The sequence below is a fragment of the Xiphophorus maculatus genome, chromosome 3 (genome assembly GCF_002775205.1).
Source record: "Xiphophorus maculatus strain JP 163 A chromosome 3, X_maculatus-5.0-male, whole genome shotgun sequence".
NCBI classification, from domain to species: Eukaryota; Metazoa; Chordata; class Actinopteri; order Cyprinodontiformes; family Poeciliidae; genus Xiphophorus; species Xiphophorus maculatus.
Window position 1 is genome coordinate 28,820,272 of NC_036445.1, and position 20,393 is coordinate 28,840,664.

The window sequence follows — 20,393 nt, forward strand, 5'->3', positions numbered from 1 at the left end:
ATCCACAGACAAAGGTAGCATGTACTAGTGTAAACACAGGAAAACAAACTTTTTTCCGGTGAAGTTGTTTTTATATATTCATATATTGTTTGTCGCTATGGTTTCTTGGTTCTCTTTTTTTCCTCTCTTTTATGCAGGAGTAGAAGCAGATTTCTAGGGTGTTGTATGTGCTCCATTCCTCTTTCTCCTTTTCCTTTAAACATTTTTCTCATTTCTTTCCCTCTTTTTTTTTTCCATCTCTGTGTCCATTACATTTAGCGAAAGACATAAAGCTCCAGTTGCAAAATTAAACCAGTTGGACTTATTGGCACTCAGACAACAACTCTGAATGCCACACTGCTGGACAGGCTATGTGTAACGCTAATAATAATAATTAAAAAATTAACTTTTTGTGGTCCTGCTGTCTTATTCATTGTGAACCACACACTTGGTAGTCAGCTGAGGCCATCGACACACATCCGCTGGTGGAGAATAAGAACACAACATAAGCAAACGTGATCACAAACATGTGTAATTGTAAATATATATAAAATTTCATGACGTAGAACAGTTAAGGAGCGTTTATTTCTGAGTTATATGTGAACGTCAATAATGAATGAGGATATACATTATGCCATGGGTAAAACTGGTGACAATGAAGGGCGGTGGTGAAATTCAAGCCACAGACAAGGTTAGATGCTTAACAACTATTGTAAGTGAAAGTTGATCCGTAGGAACTGAAGATCCAATGTTGTCTCTAAACACGGCGTCTCATCAATGTTAATGAGGTGAAAGTGCTTCAAGCTTGGGTGATGCTAGACTGTGAGGCAGCGACATCAGGAAAACAGAAACAAATCACTTACTGGCCTTTTATTAGACTAATACACAACACCCTGCACATCCACTGGAACCTCTGGTGTAAAATGGCTGAAATATTAGTCACACAGACTATTTAAGGATAACCTAACTTTTAGTATGGAAGTCCATTGTTTTAATTGTATTAACACAAAAATTTGCCCTTATCCCCATTAAAAAAATAAAAATAAAATCCTTAGGCATAAACATGAGTGATTTTTTTAAGGCCAACCCTACTGTTTTAAGTTGAACATGGAGTTAAGTGACTCAGAGACCTAATTCTCTTTGCCTCTCTTCAAGATGGGGAAGATAAAAGAAGACAGCTCAATAACCGGAAAGCAAGATACCCAGCTAGACAGCAAGATACCCAGCTAGACAGCAAGATACCCAGCTAGATACCTACAAACATACAATAGGTTAACACAGGGACAAACAAAGAAGGGCATGAAAGGACCTCAGTTTATGTTGCCACCAAGAACATTGAGGAGGATGTTAAGTCACACTGTCTGGAGAACCTGAGACGTCACAGTGGCAAGTTTTTATTTCTTTTACTGAAATAAAAGATTCATTCATTTCAAGGCCTTTTACACATCATTACCAGGAGAAACCAATAAACGTTGAGGGTGCTGTACATAGGGGTTATTTGATCAGCTCTTTCCTGGATCGCAAAGCATCACAAATTGCTACTGTGTTGTTTTTATTGTTTCATCGATGTGTTTTTTTAAGAAGTATCGTTCAGAGGGCCCAAAACAGCGACTGCTTCAATCTCCACCAGTCCACCCTGCAGACACGCAGCGCAGTTGGCTTTCAGACAGATCTTAGTTTGGAATTAGCTCAAATCAGCGATAGTTTGTGGTAAGTACTCACTCTGGGAAGTGCTGCTACCTGATAGGCGGCTCGGGCTGGGAAGTTGGTACTGAAAACTACAGAGGGAAGCTCAGTTAGGGCTCACATAGACGTAGTCGTGATAGGTTTGATTGTTTACTTTGATGGAAGTTTTATACTTGTGTTACCAAATACAAAAGAAACAAAAACCACCATAAAACCCTAGCAACTGTGATTTTAATTTGGTTTTCATAATAAAATGACTAATTTTCTGTCGTGGACTAATACAAAAGTGTGTTTCAAGCACACCACAGTGTATTGTCAGTATTTTAAATCAAACATACCAACAAAGAGCAGGAAGATTTATTTAAAGAGGAAGCCGAATATGCCTATACTTTGTATTCTGTTCTTAAATATGCTTTTCAGTATTTACACAAGGCTTTGTATTTTGAAGGATTTTCCCCGAGAACCAGTACTTTGATTTTTATGCTATGATACTGTGCGTTTTAAAAGTATTCATACCACTTGAACTTTTTAACATTTTGTCACAACACAGCCACAAACCTCAATGTATTTTATTATCATTTTATATTACAGACCAACAATAATTAGATGTGAGGTGGAAGGAAAATGAGACATGGTATTCCACAACTCTCCTAAAAAAATATTAAAATAGCACAGAGTCAATTTTCTGTAGAACCTGGATGCAAGATTTCAAGTCTTGTTACATTCTCTTCAGTGGATTTAGGTCTGGACTTTGATTAGGCCATTGTAGCACATACTTATGCTTAAGGGGCCATTCCATTGTAGCCTTGGCTGCATCGTTATTCTGATGAAAGGTGAAACTCTTTGAACTCTAATCAGCATCCCCACAGCATGATGTTGTAGTTACAGCGATGTGTTCAGGGTGATGCTCAATGTTACTTTTTCTTGTTGTATACAGAAAAAAAAAAATCTCCATTTTTGCCTTTTTATGTAACCTTCTTTCACCTGATTTCTGTGAATTCGAAAGCAAACGATACCAATGAAAGACGACGAAGTTTGTGATTGTAATGTGTCAAAGTGTGGAACTGTTCAAGTGGTATAAATACTTTTGCAATGTGAGATTTTCCTCTTTACATGACAATGAGATCTAAAGGGGAGACTTTACTGTCATCTTTAGGCAGAGGCAGGTAACACGTTGGTCAGTGTTCAGATGAAGTTTATCCACTGACAGAAGCAGCTCACATTTCACTCAGCTAAGTGGCTCGGTACACTTCAACAGCCTGTGTGCTCGTGTTCTCTTAAGGCTACGCTGCTTCACAGTAGTGCTCTCACACACATTACCTGCTTAGGAACATAATTGCTAATTTATAATACTTGGTGGCAAATTTATTCTCTTGTTTTCAAGGATTTGATCAAACCAAGGGGATAAAAACAGTAAATCAGCCTGAGCGATGAATGTTTTGGGTTATACTGACACCTGGTGGTCATTTTTTTATAAACTGGAAATGAGGGCGACGCTTAGTTTTACACGTCTAATCTTTTGGAAGGAGCCAGCCTAGACTCTACTGTTTGCTAAAGATAATATACTTACACTGCTTGTAAACATCGTTCACATTTACAAAGTCGTTCATGTTGGCTAACAGTACGGTGGTTTTGACAACTGTAAAAAAAAATAAAATAAAATAAAAATAGAAGTCAAATTTATAATCTGGTCTGAAACGAAGGTAAAAACTAATTTAACTACTCAACTACAGTTTCTCTCACCGTTCCCATAGCCGCAGCCAGCAGCTTTAAGAATTTCACCCATATTCACAAGAGCCTGAAACAAAGTTCACAGCACAACGTCCAGCACAGCTCACCCAGCACTTCAAATATTGATTCAACTCTTAACAGTTTTATGGGAGGCAAAAACTGAAAATGGACAAATTAAGATTTAACCAAATGTTGCTTAAAAAGACCATAAGAAACAAGTATTGCTTGACAATCCATTTCAAGTGTTGTGATTCAGTGTATTGAATGGATGAATGAGAAGCGGCCGGCACCTGTCTGGTCTGGGCCTGAACTCCACCTGCCACCAGCTGTCCACTGGCAGGATCCATCCCCAGCTGCCCCGATACGAACACGGTCCGATCAACCACCACTGCTTGGCTGGAACACACACAGACGACAAATAAAGAGTTACCTGGAATGTGGGTAAGTCTGTCCTGCTGTAAGCTTTCTCCCAAATCAGTTTCTTGGGGTCAAAAACAAACAAAACAATTTTAAATAAAAATTCTGCTTTAAAAATTATTTTTTTTATTTTAGTTGTTCAAGTTCAATGTATCCTATTCTAGAATGCAGCTGTGAAATCTAAAAGAATTGCAGTGTTAAAATATGAGGTGTGTATTTGTATTCAGATAAAAGAAGGTGAAGCCCATTTCTTTCTGAAGGCATATCGATCATAGATGTTACAGCTAACCTGAAAAAAAATGAAAAAAGATCACTTATTTAAATCATTAAAAACTGTCTCAGATAATTCATTTTAAGCTTCATCAGACAGAAGCACACAGTGGAAACATTTTAAGCACAAACCTGGTAGCAGAACTTGTTAATAGCTCAACTTTTGAACAGCTCTTCTAGTAATAAGTGCAAAATCTAAAAATGTGCACTTTGCTCTTAAAAAGCTGCTTGGGCATTTCTGCCCCCTTAAAAGAACAGAGGGAATAACATTTCTATTTACATTCATACTGCAACTCACTATACTATTACAATGCAATAGTCAGTGTGTTGTATTGCTCGTATGGCAGTAGCTGTGTAGAAGCTGTGAAGTTTCCTCTCACCTGTATGGGCCGATCGCAGCCGGGGCTTTAGCTGTAGTGATGATCCTCCTGATCAGTGCAGCCATTTTCCTAAAGTATTCAATGACCGAAGAGTGAAAGGTGCTGTTTAAAAGAGAGCAGCTGACAAGAGAGCGTCACACTCTCTTTACCGTAAACAACAAAGTATCTGCGCATTATAAAAAATGACAACGTATAAAGTTTGGTTGGTTGCCCACACAAATGCCTTTGCGTGCATTGATCATTTAAATTTGATGTAAATTTTTCAATTTAAGCTGAATTTTTCTGCTAGTATATACTGAACGTGCGAAAAGTGTGACTGTATTATTTTGCTGCGCTAATTCACTACATATCCCAGGATTCCTCCCCTAAACACGCGGAAGCAAACAAGAAGACCAACTAGCATGAGGGGAACTCACATGGTGGCTAACAGCAGGAGGAGAGCTCCCACGAGAACTGCGTGACATTTACAGGCCCTAAAGTAACGGTACTACAATCATGGATAACGTGTGTATTCATGGAGGAGAAAAAAACAATTCCAGTTTTAACAGAAATGCTAACTTTGCCTTAAATAATGGAGCTAGTCAGCTAATACTGTAATGTGAGGGTGTTGAGCTTTGCCTTTTGGTTTCCTACAGAAAATGTCCGCAGCTAAAGCCAAAAGGCGCGAGAAGAAGATGAGGAACCAGCCTGCCAATGTTCAGTATCCATCTCCTCCTCAGGTGGAGAGTAGAGCAGAGAACGGTGGAGGAGGGGAAGGCCTTCACCTCACCGGTATTCATGACTTCATCTCTGCAGAACACCTGTTCATTCCTCAGAGGCCAGTTAAAGCTTTGGGAGTCAGTTTCAGTCGGAGTGATCCATTTATGTATGCCAGGAGTCGGTGTCACCAGGACCGAACTAACAAGGATGTGGGGCCCTGGGCTGGAGCCAGATTTGGTCCCCCAGAACAGAACCAACCTTCTTTATTAGGTTGTTGGGCCTGGTGAAAAAGTTACTAGTTATATATTATTATATTTTTTTTCTCCATTAGGTGGGCAATCAGATGCAGATCCTTCCTCGAAGAAGGAAGGATCTGCACCCGTCAGGCACGGATGGGTTCGTGGATATCACAAAGATGGCGGTGGTTACAACACAGAGATGCCCAACCACATCACTGGTAAACATGTTTACTACAAATCAATGAAAACTCTTTCTTGGCCTTTTTTTGTGTTATTGAGCTATTTGTTTCATGCTTCAGGCAACAGAATAGAATCACACTGCTGCTTGCAGAAGTACTTTAACTTGGGGAGTGAAGAAGTCAGTTTTCTCCACTTTCTCCTTGCCTAGCTGGAGCTTTTGCTAGGGCCAGAGCAGCAGAGGTAAGTGCCATGCTGAAAGCGGCCACCAAGACGACGTGCAGCAGCCACGTGTTTCAGGTTCTGCCCAAGCACATGAGGCGGCGGGCCATGAGCCACAACACCAAGCGGCTCCCTCGCAGGCTGAGAGACGTGGCCAACAGGATGGTAACCTGAGAGACCTGTAGTACGTTTAGGAGGTGAAGAGCGTCCGAACGCCCGTCTCTGACATTCATTCCCTCTGAATGTTCCCCTTCAGAAGGAGAAGAACCTCCTGGCTGGCTTGAAGAAGAGAAAAGAACCGGTGAAGAGCAAGAGCCGCAAAGCTCGCCGTCGCCACGGGAACCTGCTGCTGGAGTTCAACCGGCGCCAGAGGAAGAACATTTGGCTGGAGACGCATATCTGGCACGCCAAGCGCTTCCACATGGTGAAAAAGTGGGGATACTGTCTGGGGGTCAGACCCACATACAAATGCTACCGGCCATGCTACAGAGCGATGAGCAGCCACTGCCTCCTACAGGTAGCCACCAAGAACAACATGGTTTCGGTTTCTTCAGTGGGTTCAGTTTGTAACCCGTCATGTTTCTCCACCTCAGGATCTTTCTTATTACTGCTGCATTGAGTTGAAGGGGGAGGAAGACAAGCTGCTGGCTGCTCTGACTCAGCTGACATGCAAGGAAGCTGGTGAGATCAAATCTCAATCTTTCTAGTGATCTATTCTTATTTATGGTGCATTCATACCAGCTCTGCTTAGTTCAAAGACTGTTCATTTGTCTAAGAAGATTGTTTGTTTTTTGGAGCTGCAGATGCATAATCAAACTGTGCTGCGGATCAAAAACTCAACTATCTTCCACCTATGAACCTAGATCTCTGTTTGGCTCAAGTGAACTCTGGTGTGGTTTAAATGTAATGTGAATGTCAACTGGACCGGAGACCACTTCAAAAGCATTAAGTGGACTACAGCACAGGGCATTCTGGGTAAATGGTCTTTTATCAACAACAAAAGAGAAATCCTACAGCTGCTGAAACCTGACACCACTCAATTTTTGTTTGCATTCCTTTAAGAAGGATGTTGTGGTCTGTCTTCTTCAGTGGTTTTTGTGTCATTTCCTTCAGTGGCTCTTGGTGCAGCGCCACCTCAGACAAGAGGAGGAACAGGTTTATCTAAGAGTGGTTTGTTTAGCACAGTGCAGTGAGAAAGGGAACCACACTAGCTTCAAGAGTAACAAATGTTGTAACTTTGACCCCCAATCAAAGAGAGTCTGCTGGACTATCAGGCGTGAAAACACCTTACTCTAAATTTCTATGTAGAAATCCCATTCTGGTGTTTTCCTTTCTAGGTCCTACATTTTCTGCAGCCATGTTCCTGTCAGGGGCCAGACAGGGCAGCGTCACAGTGTACCGGGCGGGTCGCTACCCTTCCGACCCCCTGGGACCCGTTACCTTCCTCTGGAGACCCCAAACACCAGGACTAACCCACCGGCAGCTGTGGATCTGGGCTCATCCTGCTCTGAAACAGGTCTGATTTCCAAGGTGTGATTGTCGTGTAACCAGGAATGAGTCGGTATAGAGGCGAGTTGGGTTCATGTGTCTCGTATCCAGGATCTGCTCCCTGAATTACAAAGCGCGTGCCAATGTTCCGAGGCCGTGGCGCCCCCTGTTGAACCGGAGGTCTCGCGTGCAGAGGCTGATCCCACCCCTCGGGCAGAACCAAACCCTGACAATGAGCTGAAAGCTGGAGCCAAGAGAAAACGGCGCTGTAAGGATGGCAGTGAACCTCCTGCAAAGAGGATTCTGGGAGATGGAACCAGATTGCCAACCTCCCCGGTTACCTGGAGGTCCAGCTCAACTGGACTAGTTATAAAGTCAGTCCAGCTCCAAGATTCTGAGAAAAACCAAAGTTAGGATTATTAAGTCTGTTGATGATTGTTCTGTTTTTCCTTTTTTTCCCTTTTAAATGTATTTCAGCGATCTCACGATGGAGATCATACGCTATCGTCTGATTGGACCACAGTCTCACTCTGTGCTGGCGGAGACTTTGGAGGCAGCTACAGTCTGTGATGTAAGCAGCCTCCAAGAAGAAGTGGAGTTTCTGTTTTCACACTGAAAAACTCACTTTGTATCTTTCTATTTAAGGAACTGAAGTTTTCTCCCCTCTGGTGGCCTGAGCATTGCAAAGACCAGAGCAACATGAATCTCCATCAGCAACAAACCGATGTCTTTAATGTACTGAAAGGTTTGTCTTTTTCTGTTTTTTTTTGTTTTGCTTATTTACTGTCCCTTCAGGAAGTTGCGATCGCAACTATTGACGCAAATTCAATGGTCATTAACAAATTTTGTGCAGACTTCCAATTTTCACCAGTCATTGCAACTTTTCCAAAAGTCTGACCTTAATGTTTTCTGTATTTTATTATTTTTCTGACCAATTCCCTTAGCCTTCTTTTAATTTAATTACTTGTTTCATAGGGTCTGTTGAACATTACATACATCTTTTTTGCAAAAATCAACTGTGCTGCACAATTTCCTGTAACTGTAAGACATAGTAATGTAATTTTCCGAACTCCTGGTGTGTCTTTAAAAGCACCATGAGTGTACACAAGCTGTGTCATGTTCAGCAACTAGCCAGAGCCAAAAGACTTTACGATTTTCCTCCAGACAAACCAAGTAAGTTGAGTAATGATTCATGCAGGTAATGTTAGCTAAATGATGGCTACTTGATCCAAGCTTGTGAATAAGAATGCTAATGTTCGTTCTTATTTTGCATCCCTTGCTAGTTAGTTAATCCATGAATAAATCCAGTTCTCTTTCATTTCTGTATAGAAGTTGTGCTCACTGTTTCTTTCCACGTATTTAAAATCTTAGTGATGCACGGTTTTCTCAGGTAAGGCGGGAATTACAACTTGATGAGAAAAAGAGAAGGGAAGGGAAGATTCTTGTAGCAATTCCAAATTTTTTGTAAAGCTTAAAATTTGCAACTTTTTGAAAACGGTGTCCCAAAATCAGTAATTTTAGGCTGCAACTATCACAAAAAATCACGGCAACATCCTGGAGGGACTGATTGTTGCCAGGTTGCTCAGTGTTTGTGTGCGATGAACTCATCCAGGTATCTATTCAACTGGAGAGCTCCCGCCAGGAACGGTGCTGGGGTTGACCGTGGACGACCCCCGACTGACTCTACCCAGACAGAAGGTTAAAGCCGTACCCTGTGTGAACCAGGACCCAGGTAAAATCTGTCCTGCTGGAAAGGCGATGAGCTTTGTGCTCTGAATTCACCACACGCTGTGAGCCGGGGTTTATTGTCCGAAACAAAACCAACCAAACGAAAGGATACAAACCGGTTCTAATGACCCTCTGGGTGTCTGCGCTCCAGCCTGGAGGTTGCTGCAGTGAGTACACATATGGTTCTGTGCTCTGGGAAGCCTCTGCCTTGCCATGCAGGTGTTCCAGGTTCGAATCCTGGCAGAACCCTGTACTCCAAACAGAACCTCCGGGATTGATGGCGACTCAGTGGCCTTGACTAGGTAAAGTGAGCTTTTAAACACATCAGTGTAATTCACATAAACGGCAAGAAACATGTGGTAACAGTTTCAAAATAAGACAAATCTTTGTTGTTCCTATTTGACCTTTATATTTATAAAGCCAGTTCTCACAAAATGTTCATCTATTAACCTGTTAAGACCTGATGGTGAAAAAATGCTGAAACCCAAATTTTCTTTGGCACTTGAATACCTCAGATTGAAAAATTTCAGCTGTTGTAAATCGATTTCATTCTGGGATCTACTGAGCAGCTTCTGTTTCCTGAGAAAGAGAAGCTTTCTCTTTCCTTCCACTTTCCTGACTTCCTACAGAAAGTCAGCAAAATGGAAGGATGTTTGAAAAAAATAAAAAACACGATTACATCAACTTTTGAAATTATAAAATAATCATTTGCATACAAAAGTTAAAAGTAGGAACATTTCCTACAAAATGTACTACAGGGATGTGTGAGCACTGTGAAAACACAATCTAAGTATTTTTTTAGTTTCTAGTGCAAATACGCTTGAAATAAACTAACTTAGAAGTAACTTTTCAGTAAGACCTTTACGAAGGTATAAAGTATTGGCTGCTTGCCCAAAATTGAGAAAATTGTGCAGCTTTATTGGTGCAGCCATGAACATGTGACTGATTCTATTTATCGTGATCGACTCTGGGTTCTGTTGCACTGCAACCAGGATCCTAGTTAGGAAGGTTCCTGGATTATCGTGGTTCTGCCTTTATGTGTGTGTGTTTTTTTTTTTTTCTTCAGTAGGTGACGAGGAGAAGAGGAACCAGTTGATGTTGCAAGGAGTCCCACTGCAGTGCTGCCAGAGCTTCCTGTGGGAGCGGTCTGTCCGGGACAACGTCACTGACAACAAGATATCTGAGCAGGTACCATCAGAAACATCACCACAGTCCTGCCTTAAAGGGGCGGTGTCATGTAAATTAACAATTTTTTTTTTTTAAGCTTTGCGTCATGTTATTTCTTCATCAAAAACATGCCTGTGTTGTCTTGATTCTTTCAAGCATATTTGACCCGAAGTCCAGCGGACATTGGAGATGATATGTGGAAACAACATTAATGTTTATTCAACATTTTGTGCAAAGAATATAGAAATGACAAGGGGAGGAGTTGGAGACACTAGCCACATGCATTGCAGGTAGATTGTAGTAAAGCATTGATTAATGCCTGGTTTTAAAATTAGTTAACTGAACTTGTAGCCATAATTTTGTGGCCATTGTTGGACACCACACGGCAGGAACGAACCCGATGGAACCGTTATAGCTAGGATTTCTGTCGGCTGTGTGGTCTGTCAGGTTTTAAAAATCGGCCGACAATCAGCCGACAGCTCTAAGATCTGTAGTGTGCGCTGGGCTTTACACTAAGGAAATGAGGAAGGGGGGAGTCAGTGGAGAGAGCTGGAGTTGAGCCTTTTTTCATTCAGTGTCATTAACAGAAAGAGAAAAAGGCCGGAAGAGACGATAAAGCCGATAATTAAAATGAGGTCGATAGTTTTAATTTATCATACGATTAATTGATTTATCGTTTATCACGACAGGCCTAATTCAAAAATACTTCATCAATCCTAAAGGGAAATTAAATACAAAATCATAGGAGCTACTTCTCAGAGCTACTTCTCAGTGAAACGCTGGTAAAAACGTTAAAGGCTTAGTAGAGCAGTGATATTCTGATGACTTCCCGAAGATGGAGTTTCTGAAAGAGCAGGAGCTTATAAAGAAACTTTTGTTGGCCAGCCGCTTCTTTCTCCCCTGAAGAGTTTTCTGTGTTCTGGTTAAAGGAGCTGAACAGGATGAGGAGTGAACTGCTGGTTCCGGGCTCCAGGCTGGGCCCCGGGCCCCAACAGGGCCGGGTCCCCGTCCTCCTGGTTCACCAGCCTGGTAAGCAGGTGGGCGATGAGCTGGGCTCCTGGGGGGCCGGCTGGGACCTGCTGCTTCCTAAAGGCTGGGGGATGGCCTTCTGGGTCCCGCTGGTAGGTAGCTCTGCTCCAACATTTTTCTTAAACACCCTTCGTTCTTCCAATGCAAATAAAACGGCCCAACAATTTTTTACTGGATTTTGTTGGGGGAAACAATTTATCATATTGTTTTTTTTTATGAGCGTGATTTTATGTGATGATCTCATCGCGGGGACAATAGCAGAGCAGCAACAGCTGCAGCTTGTTTTCTTTTGTTTGTGTTCTTTGGCAGAACATCAGGTCTGCCAAACAGAGCGGAATATGGCAATTTATCAGCATCATTTTAACTGTTGCCTTCTAGACTGCTTATCTTTATATCAGCTCTGTTGGAAATCTATAAACACAGCTAATATTTACAAAGCTAATATTTACCATCTTAATTCTTCTAAAGCAGGGGTCTCAAACTCCAGGCCTCGAGGGCCACAGACCTACAGTTTTTAGATGTGCCACAGGTACAAAACACTGGAATGAAATGGCTTAATTACCTCCTCCTTGTGTAGATCAGTTCTCCAAAGCCTTGATGACCTAATTATTCTATTCAGGTGTGGTGCAGCAGAGGCACATCTAAACATTATAGGACTGCGGCCCTTGAGGACTGGAGTTTGAGACCCTGTTCTAAAGTGTCTTCTGACAGACAATAATGCATCAGAAGCTGTTGACAGATCTGGTTTGGTTAAAACATCTTCTGTTGAAGCAAACCAAGCAGATTGTATGGAGTCACTTTGAATCAATCCCTGGTACATTAAGTGACAGTGGAGAGGAAAAACTCCCCTTTAACAAGAAGAAATTGCCAGCAGAACTTAGTGTATTAATTATGTAGATTCTGAAAGAATAAAACCTGAAAACTTGTTCAAAAACTTTCCAAGGACTTAAACATGTCATGATGTACAAGCTGCTATAAAATATTGTTGCTCACACTGTATGATGGAAGAGCTTCTGAGTGGGTGAATTTTAAATGTATGGGACTGATCCGATGGATGTTAGTCCAACCATAAAGGGACAGCATGATCAGTGTTAATCTTCTGATTATTAGAGCTGAAAAGAGGAAGAGCAGGATGCGAAAAATCAGACAGAAATAGAAGATAATCAGACAGAGGATAGTTAATCTCCATGATTTCCCAGAAACATGTGGACTCTGCCAGACGTCGTCACAATTCGTCTTTAGATTATCGTTTATATTCATCAAAAGTTCCTATGTTTTCTTTTCTGTCCCTCCAGGTGTACAGAGAGGTTCGAGTCAGCGGCCTGCACATGAGTCTGAAACACTCTCAGAACAAAGCGGCTCCCCACTTTCCCCACGACTATCCGGACTGCCCCGCAGGATCCCGCTTTCAGGAGGAGCAGGAGGCCGAGTTCCTGGACACGTTTAGAAGGTCAGCTGAAGGTCGAGGCCCAGAGACAAGCAAAATATCCGCGCTAATTGAAATCAAAGCATTTCCGGGAACAGCTTGTGCTGCAAGTGGGGCTGAAGCGATTAATCGCGATAAATTGATTGAAACATAAGCCAAAACTATAAAAGTAATATATATATACATATTTTGTATTTAATAGAAAAAAAAAACTTTTATGTTCTACCCAAAACTCCTTTAGTGGCAGTTTTAGCTTCACCTGGTTCAGATTCAGTAAAAAAGCAACAAAACATAAAAATATAAAGTTATATCTAGCACCTTTTGTTATCCAATTATTAATGTGTAAATCTAAAAAAATAAATCAACAGATCAGCCCTACACAGAACACCGTGTTCCAAATTATTATGCAAGTCATATTTTCTCAGATTTTCTTAAATGGTCAATGCAGATGATAATCAGTATAATTTTCCAGTCATGAACTATTACAGTGTAAATCAAATTTTACTGAACAAAGCTCCCCATGAGAACAGTATTTTTTTCAAAAATAAAAAACTCAAAATGCAAAATGTTCCAAATTATTATGCACAGCAGATTTTCTAAACATTTTATGGATTATAAAGAACTGCAAGGGTCATTCTTTCAATGTGCAGCATTAAGTGTTCACATGTACTAAAAACAAAAGCTGTTTCAATCAGAAACATCTTAACAGACCAAGTTACATGTTAACATAGAACCTTCTTTGATATCACAGCATAATTCTTGCATCCATTGAACTTGTGAGTTTGTGGAAAGTTTCTGCTTGAATTTCTTTGCAGGATGTCAGAATATTTTCCCAGAGCTGCTGGTTTGATATGAACTGCATTCAGATCTTCTGCTTGAGGAAACTCCAAAGGTTCTCAGTAGGGTTGAGGTCAGAGGTCAGAGGAGGATGGTGACCACACCATGAGTTTCTCCCCTTTTATGCCCATAGCAGCCAATGACACAGTGGTATTCCTTGCAGCATTCATTGTCATGCATGAAGATGATTTTGCTACCGAAGGTTCGGCTCTTCTTTTTGAACATGAAAGAAAGTGATCAGTCAGAAAGTCCAGATACTTTGCTGAGGTCATTTTCACACCTTCATGGACTCTGAAGGGGTCGACCAAAGATTCTCTTCCCATGATTTCGGCCCAATAAATGACTCCACCACCTCCTTGCTGACGTCACAGTCGTGTTGGGACGTGGTGACCATCCACCACCAATCCACTACTGCGTCCATCTGGACCATCCAGGGTTGCACAGCAGTCATCAGTGAACAAGTCTGTTTGAAAATTAAGCTACATGTACAGCTGGGCCCACTGTGACCGTTTCTGCTTGTGAGCTCTGGTTAGGGGCCCAATAGTAGGTTGATGCACCACAAGCCTCTGGAGGATCTTGAAGCTCCAGAGGCTCCAGCAGCTTCAAAAAACTGTTTGCTGCTTTGTAAGGGCATTTTAACAGCTGCTCTCTTAATCCTATGAATTTGTCTAACAGAAACCTTCCTCATTCTGCCTTTGTCTGTACAAACCCGTCTTTGTTCTGAATCAGCCACAAATCTCTTCACAGTACGATAACGCTTCAGTTTTCGTTAAATATCTAATGTTTTCATACCTTGTCATACGGCACTACACTATCTGATGATTTTCATCAGCAGAGATTCTCTTTCTCATATTGCTTGAAACCTGTGGCCTGCTTAATAATGTGGAACATCCTTCTTAAGTAGATTTCCTTTAATTGAGCTCAGCAGACAAACTAATCAACTCAGCTCGGGCTGAGCCCGGCCACCAGGCGCTCGCCATCGGGCCCCCCCTCCAGGCCTGGCTCCAGAGTGGGGCCCCGGTGACCCGCGTCCGGGCGAGGGAACACCAAGTCCAAGGTTTTCGTTCATCATAGGGGTCAGCTCTCTGAAATTAATTATAGTGATTCAAAGAGCCCTGACACACAATACAATCTATAAATTTAATAGCACAACAAAAAATTTTAATTTTATGACACTTAAATCCAATTTGCATAATTTGGAACACGTATTAAGTCGAGCAGAAAGGCCTGAGATTTTCACATATTAATGTATTTTAGTTGCAGATTCATGCTGTTGATGCATTATAGGCAATGAAATGTGTATTTTGTATTTTAAAAAATTATTTCATTATTTGTCTGCATCTTTTAATGTATTTGTAACATATATATATATATATATATATATATATATATATATATATATACAAGTAAAAGGCTTAAGTTACTAAATTAAAAAAATCTGAAGAATGTGATCATTTTGTTGATTTAGTTATTGTCAGAATAATTGAATAGTTGATTACTAAAATAACCCTAGTGGCAGATGCATTTCGGATATTTTTATCTCAAATGACCAATCTGTAATTCTATAAGCCTCACAATCACTTAGGTCCAACACCAAGTTTAAATAATTAACAGAAAGTAAGATTATAATCAGAATCTATAGACTGAAAGTCTTGGACGTTAAGCTGATATTTGTGGACATGCTGATGAAGATGCTGCCTGAACTCAGCAGTAGTTCTGTCTACCAGAACCTGGCAGGGTTTCCGCTTACTGTTTAACGAGGGCATGACCTTTCACCCTCTCCCTCAGGCGTCCACCAGCCAAGAGGACCAATTACATAAAACATGGCTGTCTAGCTCCTTTTCGTTGCCCCTGGCAACAGCTGGCAGAGGAGTGGGAGCTCCTGGTGACGGACGGAGGAGCGGACAGGAAAGGAGGCGTGCAGACCCAGATGACCAGGAAGAGCCACGAAGTGATTGAGGAAGTGACATCACAGCAGAACGTAGCTGCAGCTAGTCCTCCGAGCTGCTTCACTGTTCTGAGGTAAAGTTAGTTTCGATTGTGCTTCTTATTTTACTGCGTTTGAGTGGCTGACTTAACAGTGCCATGAAAAAGTAATCACAGCCTTTTAACTTTTCAACATTTAAAAACTTCAGTGATTCTTAATGGGAAGTATCGACTCAAGGAGGCTGAATATAAATGCGCAGCAACATTATGACTGGAAATCAATAGAATTCTAAGTTTTGTTAACATTGCAAAATGTGGAAAAATGAAAGTGGTGTGAGTAAAACCATCAATGCACACTCACTGATCTTTTGTAAATTTTGTGTGGACTTGCAGTTTTCACCAATCATGAATGTTTTCCTTCTTTTCTGGCCAATCCCTGCAGTCGGCTGAATTTTGACCTGTCCTCCTAGTCCTCAGTTCTAGCAACTCCCAACTTTTTTGTAACCATCTTATGACAGAAATGAAGCTTAAAATATCAGCCACATTTTGAAAATGGTGCCACAAAATCAGTAAGTTTAGGCCACAAATTCCCATAAACATCGCAACATCCTGGAGGGACTACTATCTACATAAATATAGATGAGCCCAGGAAGTCTTTTACTTTGAAGAGATCTCATAAGATGTTAAAGCTTTCGACAGGCTTGATGCATGCTGTTCCTCCAATCTGCCCTTTTTCCATCAGAATATCTGAGAATCCTCAAAGTACACTGAGCCTTATTGCTGCAGTAGATCACAGATTAGCAGATGGGAAAAGTTGCATTTTCCCCCTGAAAGCAGCTCATAAGCTGTGTGTAAAGTCTTCCTGACTTCCTGAGGATGAATCAAGTCCCATCGGCTTCATTTTTGTTTTCTGGGTCATAAATTACGAAACATAATTTCTCTCTCTCTCAGCTCACCAGTGAATTGAATCCTGAATATTACACACCTGCTCTAAATGGATGCTGGTTATTTTGGGTTTTCCAGGAACAGAAGGTCTCTGAGGCTTCTCTCCAGCTGGTGTAGACCCCCGACATGCAGAGGACAGAGACGGGGTCGCGGGGCAGCGGCGGCGCTCCCTCTCAGCGACTCGGCGGTGACGTCTTTCCACGCCACTCACAAGATGAGTGTGGTGTGGGTGCGCCTGACACTGCTGTCCAAAGGGAAACCAGAAGCCCATGCCATGGTGTGCGCGCCGACGGCAGAGGACCTGAAGCTGTTTGGTAAGAGCCCAGAAAACTGTGGCCCTCAGGAGCCCCCCCACAAAGACCACTATAAAAGCAGAATTAACCGCAAGAAGAAGAGCTTCAAGACAGCAACTCCATCACAAGAATCAGACGACCCAACTGCATCCACAGACCCCCATTCGCCCTCTGACCTCCTCCAGGGGCTCTGGCCGGACCCTCTGCCGAGCGTGGTGTCTCACTGCTCCCGGGTGACGCTGGGCTGGGTCACCCAGGGGGACTTCTCCCTGGCTGTGGGGCGTGGGGAGGCTCTGGGCTTCGTCAGCGTCTCCGGTCTGCTCCACACGCTCCTCAAGCAGCCGCCGGAGCTCAGAGGAACGCTGCTGCTGCGCAACCCCACCTCCCTGCACTACCGCTTTGTCAGGCTCAATATCGACGTATGACTTCCAACAGCCGGACCTGAACAGAACCGAACCCCCCTCCCCCTTATTAAAAAATAAAAAGATTTGCATAGTGCAGCGGCAGGTGACTGAATGGCTGGTGAAAATTGTGCCTTCAGAGAGCATGACTGAGGCATCCAATCAAAGCTGTGTGTATTGCACACCAACAGTATCCTTATCAGAAATCTGTCTATGCAGATCATGAGATGAAAACTGAAAATGGAAGAAACATGTTTTAGTTACTCAGGTCTCATTTCTGGGTTCTTTGAAAGGAATCTGATCCCTTCTGCATCCTTTGTTGATTAAAGTGTTTTATGTTGAAGAAAATACAACTGCAGCTAAGAGCTTTTGGTTAGAATAAATGCGAGTAAGAAATAAAATAAGGTATTTGTGTATCTTAAAGTTTTTAAGACTTGATTAAAAGAAAAAAAAACTTACGTTTTTAAGTATGTTACTCAAATGTCTTAAATGTTGTCATGGCAGGACCATTGTAATCTCTTATATCCTACGCCATTTTTTATTTTATTTCTCCTCACATGACTTTTCTTTCAGGCAATAGTTTGAGTCATGCATGTTCTGTGACTCGAGGTGTTTCAGGCTACCACTAACTAGCCAACACACCCTAGCTACCATTTAGCTAGCTATTCTGTATCTATTACGGTCAAGTTCAAGTCATTGCTGGTTGGTTAGACGACGTTCATCTTCGCTTCTGGGTCACTTGACAACCCGTTTGATGCTACGTGTATCCTGAGGAGGAAAAAAAAAAAGTTTGGACTACGGGGATACAACTGTAGAGAGAATAGGCAAAATATGGATTTTTCTTCTGTGTATTTTTGTTGTGACACAAGACTTAAATTTGAGTTTGTGCAATCTGCAGAACCCCTGAATAAATTTGACAATGTTTCAACATTACATCCCAAAATCCAAGAAGAAAGCCATCAAAAGTCTTGTAATGAGACGTGTAGCAGAAGGTTTTTTTAAAAAAAATTGTACTCCAAGAATGGCAACTGCTGCAAACTACTTTTAACATTCTATCCATACTGTGTAGGAGGTTCACCTTTGAGGAGGACAACCCCAAACATAAAGACAAAGCTGCAATTTATTGTGGAGAATGGCCTAATTAAAGTCCAGAACGATATCAAAGAGACAATTTGTTGGAAGACTTGATGCTTGCAGAATCTTTCCCATTTGAGCTTGAGGTGATGCCCAAAGACGACTGGACAAAATGTTTGGTCTGCAGATGTGCAAACCTGGTTGAAATCTGCCCCAAAAAGACTGCAACTGTGCTCAAAAGTGGCTCAGTAGAGAAATTTTTCTCTAAAGCTGAATTTATTTTAAAAAAATGTTGGTCAATCACAAAACATCAATAAAACACAAAGTGTGTGGATGTAACCTGACAAAACTCCTGCAACCGCATCCAACTACAGATACTTAAACTTTGTGTCTTCTTATAGCAACCCTGCCATGAACTGTGGTTTCCCACATATCCCATAATGTGTAGGTGGCAGATAAGAGTTTTGTTGCTTGGCAACGCTACAGTTTGGTAGCAGCTCAGCCAGGCGTGCAGTCTGAGGTTTACCCGAGGTGAAGATGGGCGGTGAAGCTTCACTCTGGTGCTTCTAAGGTGAGTTAGAAAAGAGGTTGGTGCTTTTAAACAAAGTATTTACATTATACAAGTAAAGAAAAAGAAGACACTAGTTTAGAGTTGACTTTTCCTCTTTTTAAATTATGTAAATTTACATTTGATCATTAAAGGATAAGTGCAATCAGGCATTCTTTTCCTACCATTAGAGGGCAGTAGTGCACTTATTTTGATTCATAGACTATTGAGACATCAGGTCTTCAAAAACCTGTTTATATTCTTTTTTTGATCTTATTGCAGCCAATGAAGGATCTGACGTTTTAGTGCCGTCATGAAGAGTTTAATTTAATTTCTGAATCATCTTTCCTCATTGGGATATTCCAGACAGTGGTGACCATTATGTAGATTAATATTTCTTTTCTAGATTTGTGCCGTTTTTAATAAGACATTTTGTTGAACCCCGTAAAATCTGAGCTCACTCCCAATCTGAGTAAAGCAGCAGTCCCGACAGACGGAGAGGCTTCCTGTCAGTCGTCTGCTTGGCCGGCTCTGTTGCACATGAGTTTGGCTGCCAGTGATCCGTATGTTTGGGTCTTTGCCTCGGGCTGCACTTTGTCTGTGTTCCTTCTCCCTGTGAACATGGACGGCACAGATCATTAGGCGAGACCCTGCTGCTAAACTCATTCTGTCTCACTGGCCTGTTTGACATCACATTGTTTTGTTTTTTAACTGATCTGAGAGAAAAAAAAAAAAACTTACCAGGAATCTTGTCCATTGGAATAAAAGTGCGATCTTGTTGCTTTATCTTTGGTCTGTTTCTGGCTATCAGGAAAACTCCGATGAAGGACAGAAGACAGCTACAAGACAGATTCAGGGAGGATTAACGCCAACACCTGCTGCTATTGTTGTACAAGAAAACACAATGAGGGGTTTGCAAAACACTTACCCAAATAAGAACATAAAAATATTCAGCAAAGCTAAGCCTTCGAATTCCTGGTAAAATATTATCCCTGCAAAATAAAAAAACTAAAGTTATCTCAAGTGCTCAGATATTTGTAGCTTTACAAAAAAACAAAAACAGAGAGTTTGGTTAAGAGCTCTATTATTAACCGATGTGCTTCTACAGATTGGTAGCAGAACAAACATAACGCACAATGAAATTTTATCCTGAATCTGCTTAAGTTGCCAAAAGGCAGGCAAAGACATCTCTTCATGCATTTCAGCAGCTCAAATTAACTGCTGTGGCAATTAGAAGGTTACAAAAAAAATACAAACAAAACATTCATTTTCTTCCTTGTGTAACTAAACTAATCTTAAGAGCAAAATCCGCCCACGGATGTTCTTCCACTGCTGATGGAAAATAAAGAAGCAATTTGTTGTTCCGTGGAGTCAATCGTGTGTTTGTGTGGGCAGACACAGCAATGGTTAGACAAAAAGCTGTGGAAGGTGAGAGTAACTCCAAACCACACATCCTGAGACTCTTCCAGGTCCAACTAGTGACAGACCTGTGCCATTGTGAAGATGGAGGAAAACGCTGGAGAACGTCAGGCTGGTGAATGAAATAATATGGAACGACTTCACATTGATCAGTCTATTTGTTTTTGTGATTTTTTTTTGCAATCAAAATGCATTTTTGGTGCTAATTTAGAAATATTTGCAATATTTATACTATTTTGCAATATCAGAAATACAGTTTTTGGGTGGGAGTTAATCACTTAGACTCAATGTTTTTGACCATTTTTGCTGAAAA

General features: G+C 41.4%; 3 protein-coding genes across 7 annotated transcripts in view; 1 reads left to right on the forward strand and 2 right to left on the reverse strand.

Moving 5' to 3' along the window:
- Window positions 1-495: 495 nt before the first annotated feature.
- rida (reactive intermediate imine deaminase A homolog) lies at window positions 496-4,568 on the reverse strand. The gene is made up of 6 exons (XM_005803453.3): window positions 4,464-4,568; window positions 3,687-3,792; window positions 3,409-3,463; window positions 3,236-3,304; window positions 1,702-1,757; window positions 496-1,615 (listed from the first exon to the last, which is right to left on the reverse strand). The coding sequence occupies exons 1-6, from the start codon at window positions 4,526-4,528 to the stop codon at window positions 1,556-1,558; spliced, it is 411 nt and encodes a 136-aa protein (XP_005803510.1). The 5' UTR covers window positions 4,529-4,568; the 3' UTR covers window positions 496-1,555.
- Window positions 4,569-4,825: 257 nt separating this feature from the next.
- Window positions 4,826-17,456, forward strand: pop1 (POP1 homolog, ribonuclease P/MRP subunit). 3 transcript variants are annotated; one of them, XM_023331030.1, is made up of 16 exons: window positions 4,826-4,967; window positions 5,099-5,234; window positions 5,494-5,619; window positions 5,790-5,965; window positions 6,057-6,317; window positions 6,394-6,481; window positions 7,138-7,316; window positions 7,400-7,662; window positions 7,766-7,859; window positions 7,934-8,033; window positions 8,901-9,020; window positions 10,083-10,204; window positions 11,113-11,304; window positions 12,508-12,662; window positions 15,264-15,497; window positions 16,425-17,456. In XM_023331030.1, the coding sequence occupies exons 1-16, from the start codon at window positions 4,959-4,961 to the stop codon at window positions 17,062-17,064; spliced, it is 2,895 nt and encodes a 964-aa protein (XP_023186798.1). In that variant the 5' UTR covers window positions 4,826-4,958; the 3' UTR covers window positions 17,065-17,456. The 3 variants fall into 3 exon arrangements, with proteins under 3 accessions (XP_023186798.1, XP_023186799.1, XP_023186801.1); XM_023331031.1 differs by having other exon boundaries at window positions 4,826-4,947; XM_023331033.1 differs by lacking the exon at window positions 4,826-4,967 and having other exon boundaries at window positions 5,146-5,280.
- Window positions 17,457-17,593: 137 nt separating this feature from the next.
- The window catches only part of nipal2 (NIPA like domain containing 2), a 41,444-nt gene continuing 38,644 nt past the window's right edge, over window positions 17,594-20,393 (reverse strand). For all 3 annotated transcript variants that reach the window (XM_023331035.1, XM_023331036.1, XM_014470399.2), the window contains 3 exons: window positions 19,590-19,653; window positions 19,403-19,500; window positions 17,594-19,274 (listed from right to left, as the gene is read on the reverse strand). In XM_023331035.1, coding sequence (XP_023186803.1) covers window positions 19,171-19,274; window positions 19,403-19,500; window positions 19,590-19,653 — 266 coding nt within the window. In that variant the 3' untranslated portion in view covers window positions 17,594-19,170. The remainder of the gene's footprint in view (window positions 19,275-19,402; window positions 19,501-19,589; window positions 19,654-20,393) is intronic.